The sequence below is a fragment of the Cheilinus undulatus genome, linkage group 7 (assembly GCF_018320785.1).
Source record: "Cheilinus undulatus linkage group 7, ASM1832078v1, whole genome shotgun sequence".
Taxonomy (NCBI): domain Eukaryota; kingdom Metazoa; phylum Chordata; class Actinopteri; order Labriformes; family Labridae; genus Cheilinus; species Cheilinus undulatus.
This window is the reverse complement of record NC_054871.1, coordinates 30,596,118-30,605,096: the sequence shown is the minus strand read 5'-3', so window position 1 is coordinate 30,605,096 and position 8,979 is coordinate 30,596,118. Positions and strand designations below refer to the sequence as shown.

Genomic DNA, 8,979 nt, shown 5'->3' with positions numbered 1-8,979 from the left:
CAAGAGGCTCCTTTATGTCTATTATCCTCATAATGTTGCTTATTTGTTGTTTACGAACTTTATTGTGAGAAAGTATTTATCATCATTAGTATTTATCATTCATGCACATACTTTAATCTGTATTTAATTTTTTATTTGTAGAGTCCACACATACATATATCTAGGGGTGGAAAGTAACTAATGACATTTACTGAAATTACTCCAAAAATATGTGTTGAAATCTACTAATTATTAATATAATATTATTGTGGGTATTACTTGGATAGGTGTTTTTGACTTATTTTTAATTTGTAAGGGGTTAAAAGTGTCTGATATTTAATTTCAGTGATCAAACAGATCAGAGTTCAGTTTGACCAGAGGTGTTGCCAATAGCCAATTAAAAAGGTTTTGTAACCTTCCTCTCATGGGGGGGGGGGGGGGGTGTTACATAATATGATTTATGGCAAAACATTCTCAAAGAAAGAACAAGTAAAGCATAAACTTCACTAAGACTTGAGCTCTGGTTTGCAAGATGAATTCACAGTCTTTTGTATTTGGAACTTATGTGAGCTGGGATGTTAGAAGTCTGCTTCTCTTCATTACTATTTTTATCCTCACTACAGATTATATTAAGCACCGCCGGCCAGCCAGCTTCCCTCCAGGACCATGGGCTTTACCTGTCGTTGGCAACATCTTCTCTGTAGACCACAGCAGGGCCCATGAGAGTCTGACACAGGTGAGTGTTTAATACATAGAATCAACTCTAAAAAGCTTACATGGACACTTGTATTTATGTTTTTCACACAAATCAAAATCAAGTGTCTTCTCTCTTAAATCCACTCACAGTTAGCAGGGAAGTATGGAGATGTGTTCAGCCTGAGAATGGGTCAGGAGTGGATGGTGGTCTTGAATGGCTTTGAGGTTCTGAAAGAAGCTCTTGTAAATCAGGGGGGCAGTCTGGCTGACCGCCCACCTCTCCCTCTTCTAATGGACATGTGCCATGGTCTAGGTGAGTGCCCATGACAATAATTTAGGTAGTATGTAATGGCTATCTGCAAGTATTAACTCTGCACTCATGTAATTGTTTCTGTTTTAACTAGCGCTCTCATGGAAGTGATAATGAATGACCCAATATGACTCATGGACTCATAATTGGAAAAAAAAGTTCCCTGACAGCTTTTCTGAATTATATTCTTTCTTTTCTACTTCACTTTCCCATATCTGCCCTCAGGTGTTATTTTAAGTAGTGGACACTTGTGGAAGCAGCAGAGGCGTTTCGTTCTTTCAACCCTCAGAAATTTTGGACTTGGCAAGAAGACACTTGAGCCTGTGATTCTTGATGAATTAACATATTGTTTAAAGAAATTAAAAAGCTATGAAGGTATGACTTCAATATAAAGTGGCTGAGTGTGTAGGAGAAAATGGCTTAACAACATTAACTTCTGACTTTTTTTGTGTTACTGTGGAGGTAAGCCCTTCAATCCACACCTCTGCATAAACAGCGCTGCTTCCAACATCATCTGTTCTCTGGTTTTTGGGCGTCGCTTTGAGTACACTGATGAGAAGTTCAGGACACTGATAAGTGATTTGGAAATAGCGCTCCAATGTCAAACATCAGTTGGGGCCCAGGTATCTTGTTTTCAAGCTGTTGTTGGGATATTCATGTTCTGTACAGTTATTTTGTATAAATTTCAGTGAAAAATATTCACCTATGCAAATGATTTGATAATAATGTATTAAGATAAAGAACTGAAGCTCATAAATGTTTTTATGTGATTGATTTTTGTTTACAGACCCCGATCTTAGGAATTAAGGAATCTAAGTTAACAGTGGATAATGTTGAAATTCCTCACCAGTGTAAATTTATTTTAATCTGCTGTCCTTTGCAGTTTTACAACTCATTCCCTCTGCTGATGAGATACATACCAGGGAAACATCAGACATTCCTGAACATATGTTGTAATATAAAGGATTTCATAAGAGAAGAGCTTAAGGAACACAAGCAAAACTGGGACCCCTCAGACCCAAGAGACTACATCGACTGCTACCTGAATGAGATAGAGATGGTAAGTGTAACACTGGGATACACTTCGCATTTGTAACACTGAGCTATTTATAAAGATGTTAACTGTTCTTGTGAAGACCTGGGCCCTACATTGATGGCATAAGGTGTGGTCACTAGGATGGGTAGTGCAGTTTGACTTGCTGCTGCAGGTAACTTTCCATGGTGTCAGCTGTCAAGTATGGATACCCGCGCAAAGGTGAGCAAATGGTGAGAGGGAATGACATTCAGCTCGCATGTAGGGTGCGCTAGAAATATAAAACAAAAGGATTGAGCACTAGTCTCAAATCTCAAGTTCAGCTTGAGTCAAGAAGTCCTGCAAGTTAAGCCTGAGGACAGCCTGGCGCATACGCATTTGAACACACACACACCCCCACACACAAAAAAAACTCACTCACTCTCATTGCTCTGTGTAATAAGGTAGAATAACTCATGGCATGGACCAGGTCTCTTGTAGCGGGTGTAAACAGCCCTATGTTGAGTTAAGTTGGGTTTTTTTTGCTGACTTAGGCTGGCCACACACTACATGGTTTTAAGCCTGAACCGAGGCCAGATTTGTGTGTGTGTGTCAAGGGGGTTATATAATTTTAGGACCGGTAAAATATATGTCACTGCTCCAAATCCCATAGCAGCATCCCAGACCCTGAATCCTCAATATCAAACACGAGAAGCATCCCCACACCATGTTGCTGCCAGCACAGGGCTTCACATGGTGCATTTGTGGTGATGTGCAGTGTTTGACATCTGCCAAAAAATAGAAAAACATCTGTGCTATACACTCTTGGCCGAGTGTGATGGGGCCTGTATGTTCGTGGTGCTGTGTGAAACTGTTCTGTAATGTTTTGTTGTTGATTTTTTTACCTCTTTTTGTTATACTCTCAGAACAAGGGGAGGGCAGACAGCACTTTTGATGAAGAAAACTTGGTAGAATGTGTCTTAGATCTTTTTGTGGCTGGTTCAGAGACCACATCCACCACCCTCCGCTGGGCTTTCCTCTACATGGCAAAGTACACTGAGATCCAGGGTAAGATCTTACACCAGGACAGTTCCTACTCAAAAAGGTGACATACATTAAAAGAAATAGAAATGCTAAAATAACCTGTTCAGGCATTTGAATAATCAGAAACACACCTTTCATTTCCCTGTTTGTTTAATTGCAAAAGCCATTGTGCTTCATCTCTCACTGGATCTTTGAGATTTACTCTTCCAACCTGATGCTTAAATACTTGTCTTTCTCTATTGATCACAGCAAGTGTCCAGGCTGAAATAGACAGAGTAATCGGACAGTCCAGGCCACCATCAATGGAAGATCGTGTTAACCTGCCCTACGCTGACGCCGTCATCCATGAGATCCAGAGAATGGGCAACATAGCTCCTCTTAGTGTGCCACATATGACCAACAAAGATATTCAGCTGGGAGGATACACTATCCCAAAGGTAATTTGTACATAAATGTAAGGTCAGGTATGGTGGCACTACAGGTCTACTTAAACAAAATTCAGAAAAACATCATGATCTAACACAAAAGCTTACTTAGAGCCAGCATCTTCTGGCACTCAATGCAATGACTTTTACAGAACGTATCATCTAATGGATTACAATAACATGTCAGACATTTCAGAAAAGATAATAGCTAATGTATTACATAAAACACCAAAAGCATTTGTATCAGATTGCATTAAAGCCAGGAGATTACTTTTTTTATTATGTCCTGTTGTATTTTAACCTTAACAGCAGCAATGTTATTGTTCTAATCAACAGGGGATCACAGTCATCCCCAATTTGACCTCAGTGTTATTTGACAAGAATGACTGGGAGACACCCTTCACCTTCAACCCCAGACACTTTCTGAATGAGGAGGGAAAGTTTGTAAAGCAGTCTACTTTCATCCCTTTTTCTGCAGGTGAGAAACAACACAATCTTCCCTCGTTTCAACCTTTTTGACTAATATTACAGGAGCTGGCTTTTGCAAACCTGAAAACACTATAGTACTTCTTACAGTAATTTCTTAATGATGATTTCTTATGGTCAGAAACTGAAAACCTCTTAACAAGGTAAAGTAAAGTTCTCAGTGATGCAACACAACAAAGCTGATTTTTTAATCCAGACACACAAACTTCCACTAAAACATGTGATCTGAAGCCTTTTACTTTTTGCATGGAGACATGGAGAAGGTGGATGGCATTTTTATTTGTCAGTGAGCAAGAATGTTCATAATTTGATGCAATAAGCATCTTGGAGCCAGAGTGGCATATTTGGGTTGGTTTAAGACCAGTCATGAAGTTGCTGCATGGATAATCTCCAGAGCTCTGAATGTGAGTGCCTGCCAGTAGACAGTTGAGTATTGTTGCGTGATATGAGTGCCAGTACCAGGAGCTGCCTTTCCGGTGATTTTCCAACTTATGCCGAGTGAAGTAGTCCTTTTTATTCATCTTACTCTGTTTCTGAGGTAGCATCCAGTATGTAATCAAAATGAAATAGACATAAGAAATATTACAAAGATAAACAAATTAAAGTGTTGATGAGGGAGAGCACGTTTCAAAGACACAACTTACAACTTGTTTTCAAAAGTAAAAAAAAGTCAAATCTTGTTGAAAAATAAATCAATTCTGCAAAATATTAATATTCGACAGTATTTTGACATGACTTGGGATGAACTCCTAAAGAAGAGAAGTCTCAAGAAGGTAAACACTGTCTAGCTTATTTAAAGAATTAAATAAAAATATGAACTAAAATAATGGCTGTGATCTCTTAAAGTGCAGCGTGAATCGGAACCACATCAATCAAAATCCAATTCATCTGCTTTCTGACCTTAAAAAATAGCTTTTAGGGGCGCGCCAGTAGTCGAGTGGTTAAGGCGCGCACCGTGTACGCGGGCCGCCTGGGTTCAAGTCCAGCCTGTGGCACCATTTCCCGCATGTCTCTACCCGCTCTCTTCCCTGTTTCCGAGGCTATCGACTGTCCTCCTCTATCTAATAAAGGGATGAAAAGGCCAAAAGTATAAATCTTTAAAAAAAAAAAGCTTTTAAACATGTTCAGAATTCTTAAAATTTGAGAGGGGTCTTGCTGCAGACCATACATTTCTGATGGCCACTCTCACAGACCGTTCATCTGAGACAGGTATATCTCAGAATGCACCTGCTGTGATTTTCTGGTACAGCTTATTTCCAGTTTTAGATTTTTTTTAATCCAAAAAACAAAGTCTAGAATATATATATTCATGAAATAACTACATTGCAAAAAATTACAGACCGAGCAACATTTCAAAATAAAACAGAGAAAGAGATCAGAGGTCTAATCAGAGATTAAAACATGTATAGACCCGTTTTAGAAGTACTTACATGAACTGTGGCTTGCTTTAGCTTCGTTAGCTTTGCTAAAGTTAACATAGCTACACTAGTTATGTAAACAATATTACATAAGCCAGTGTTGCTAAGTTAGCTTAGAGTTTAGCAAATTAAGCTAAAATACAGCTTGCATAGCTGCTTTGTGAGCTTAGCTTTAGCCATGTTAGGCCATGTTAGCTACACAGCTACATTAGCTACGAAACTCCATCATCTCTTGCTAATCTAGCTAAACCTAACTTAGCTATGCAGATAACATAGACACAGCTTTATGAGCTTAGCTTTAGCTCCATTAGATATGTAGCTCCATTAGCTACGAAGCTCCATTATCTGTGTAGCTTACACAGCTGAAAGACCTTCATCGCTAGCTGCATTGGAATGTTTTCATTACGGACAAGCTATTAGCACACAAGCAGACTGTTTACTCAGTTTTATAAAACTTTTTTAAAATTAGGTTTCTCAGGTCAGATTTTTGTCTTTTAAATTCTGGTATCCTAACTGTTACCTCAACTCTTAACAGCAAGTCTAATCCGATTTTATGTTGAAAGTTTTAGCGTGTATTTCCTTTCTGAGGTATACGGCGTCTCAGGTCAACGGTCGTGAGAGTGGCCATCAGAAATGAATGGACTGCAATCAGACTGTCTTGTGAAATTTTTCATTTTATCTAGTTGCTAGCCTGAGTCCTTCAGAGGACTTGTTGCTGGAATGCACAAATGCTTTAAAACCTATTCCCAGATTGATTAACCACCTTTCAAGAGGCACCATCTCACTGTCTGCATTTCTGTGGACAAGGAGGCCTCCAGTACCCCATCTGTTGCCCCTTTAGGAGAAAAAGAAGCAGATATAGCTGCTGTAGTTAAATCACCTCAGGTTTTCAAAAAGCTGTCCAGTTTTTTCCTCACTTTCTTCAGTGGTATTTGTTCTCCTGACTTGGGGCTATGATCCAGAGGCAATTGCTGTGCTTGACCAGCCATCAAGGAACCATTCTCAAATACATTTCTTTGTTTTAATTCCTCTCCTGACTCACTATAAAAACATTTGGTATTACAGCTCTGATAAACATGTGTGGCCATACCCATAGTGCTGAGTTTGAAAATATGAATTTGTCATCATTTTTGTTAGTTCAGTTTGATTAAATCACAGGTTTGAGAGACTTTTAGCAGGATAAGCATTGTCTAGACAGAAGATAATTTCACATAGCCCCCACCTGAAGGTACACCGGTTAAGTCCCTCAGAGAATCCAGGTCTTTCCTCACAAACTCCTCCCATTCACATCTAGCCGTGATGGTGACTTACTGTAAAGGATGCTGTTTATCAAGGTGGCTAAAAAATTCTGACGGATTGACATCTGTAGTGCAAACCTTATCTGTGCAAACTTGAGGGTTTCTCTGCCCTGTTAGAGGCTACAAATTGGGTCAAAATATCAAATGGTCACTTGAAAAAAAAATACAGTTCTGCTTCATGAAGATGTAATGAAAATAACTTTTATTTTCCTGTTTCAGGAAAGCGGCAGTGTCCCGGTGAGAATCTTGCAAAGATGGAGCTTTTTCTTTTTTTCACCTCGTTCATGCAGCACTTCACCTTCTCTATGCCTGCTGGGGTTAAACCTGTGTTGGACTTTGTCTTTGGAAGCACTCTGGCTCCTTGTGATTATGAAATCTGTGTTACCCCACGCTTGTAAAAGCTATGATTGACAAAGAGAGTCTTTATTCTATGTTTTCACTGTTAACTGTATGCCAGCTCTCTGGGATTCAAAGATGATTTACACTGATATTTTGCTTTAAGTTTAGATTAGGAAAAACATTGTTGTCCCTGCTTACATCCCACACAGCAATTAATCTGTCATGACCTTCCCTTTTTGGGTTGTCGTACACGTCGCGTTCCTAGAGGGCATTTATTGGTAGTTACAACTGGGGATGGTCATAATTAGCCAGCTAAATGGTCAGAATTTGATTTCCTTGTAGTTAGCACAAGAATTATGTGTAAGTTAAACAAATTCTTAAATTTATTTCAACTTTCAACCAGTTCAGGCCCACAATCTTGGTCAAATGCTCAATCAAAATAGTAGCACAGCTGCCTGTCACTTGTCTTTAGCAATGGCTGACAATATTCAGCACAGGAATGTGGATGTTAACCAGCATAGAGGATGGAAGACCGGTGCCACTGGGACTGCTAAGACACAGTCTGCAAAACACCGTTATGGTGTGAAGTTGGGTTAACTTGACATTAGACTTGGTTTAATGCAACTTTAATTGGCTGTAACTGGATGTGAAATTACTTGCTTAGGAGCATTGCTAGATAGGATATTCATGCCTTCATTGGCTTAGGTTGGTGTACATACAGTCATGGACGAAAATATTGGCACCCCTGCAATTTTTCCAGAAAATACACCATTTCTCCCAGAAATTGTTGCAATTACAAATGTTTTTGGTATACACATGTTTATTTGGAGGTTCAAAGACGTTTTGGGGTTATTTTGCTGCCTCTGGCACTGGGTGCCTTGACTGTGTGCAAGGAATCATGAAATCTGGAGACTATCAAAAAAATTCGGGCCGCAACGTAGGGCTTAGTGTCAGAAAGCTAGGTTTGCGTCAGAGGTCATGGGTGTTCCAGCAGGACAACGACCTGAAACATACCTCAAAAAGCACCAAGAAATGGTTGGAGACAAAGCGCTGGAGAGTTCTGAAGTGGCCAGCAATGAGTCCAGACCTAAATCCCATTGAACACCTATGAAGAGATCTCAAAACTGCTGTTGCAAGAAGCACCCTTCATATCTGAGAGACCTGGAGCAGTTCGCAAAAGAATAGTGGTCCAAAATTCCAGTTGAGAGGTGTAAGAAGCTTGTTGATGGTTATAGGAAGCGATTGGTTTCAGTTATTTTTTTCTGAGGTTGTGCAACCAAATATGAAGTTGAGGGTGCCAATAATTTTGTCCGGCCTATTTTTTGAGTTTTGTGTAAAATTATGTCAATTTTGTCTTTTTCCTTCGGATTTTTTGTGTTGCTCCAATGCACATAAAGGCAATAAACACATGTATACCAAAAACATTTGTTGATTGCAACAATTTCTGGGAGAAATGATGTATTGTCTGGAAAAATTCCAGGGGTGTCAATATTTTCATCCATGACAGTATATTTTTTTTTAACTCACATTTACAAAAGACATTGATAATTTCCCTTCTGTCATTCAAGAAAATTTGCTAAATTCCAGTCCCCTTTCTTGGCTTTTTAGTGATGGTAGATTTTGAAAAAATACTTGCATTAAGACCTTGATTTCCTGTTTTGGCATTTTTGATATACATTTTAGATTGCACAGTCTCATTAAGGTTGGTGGCTGCTTTCTAAAATGTGTTTTCCAATACGAAGGAAGTGACATGAGTTGTATAGTTGTTAGAGATACTTTGCTTTCTTGTTTTCCTTTTAAAATCTTGTTGAATCCACTCAACACTGGCATGTATCTCACTAAATTCTCATGCAGAACCACAAATAAAGAGATTCTGGTATTGTTCAGTCATCATTATTGTCAGTGTAGGAAAAAGTGGCTATAAAAAGTATTCACTCTCTTGGATGTTTTACCCTTTTATTGATTTTATAAA

General features: G+C 39.0%; 1 protein-coding gene across 1 annotated transcript; it reads left to right on the top strand.

The window, feature by feature from the left end:
• The first annotated feature begins 511 nt into the window (after positions 1 to 511).
• On the top strand, positions 512 to 7,543 carry LOC121511921 (cytochrome P450 2J4-like). The gene is made up of 9 exons (XM_041790783.1): positions 512 to 715; positions 826 to 988; positions 1,211 to 1,360; positions 1,448 to 1,608; positions 1,869 to 2,045; positions 2,924 to 3,065; positions 3,291 to 3,478; positions 3,803 to 3,944; positions 6,888 to 7,543. Exons 1-9 carry the CDS (start codon positions 512 to 514, stop codon positions 7,064 to 7,066), a joined length of 1,506 nt encoding a protein of 501 aa, XP_041646717.1. The 3' UTR covers positions 7,067 to 7,543.
• The last annotated feature ends 1,436 nt before the right edge of the window (positions 7,544 to 8,979 follow it).

What these genes read in the sequence shown, in the direction of transcription:
- LOC121511921 (XM_041790783.1), top strand. Translation starts at nt 512, where the DNA reads ATGAATTCACAGTCTTTTGTATTTGGAACTTATGTGAGCTGGGATGTT. An exon ending in AAACATCAGTTGGGGCCCAG is followed by an intron (nt 1,609 to 1,868) that starts GTATCTTGTTTT and finishes TGTCCTTTGCAG; the next exon opens with TTTTACAACTCATTCCCTCT. An exon ending in TTTCATCCCTTTTTCTGCAG is followed by an intron (nt 3,945 to 6,887) that starts GTGAGAAACAAC and finishes TTCCTGTTTCAG; the next exon opens with GAAAGCGGCAGTGTCCCGGT.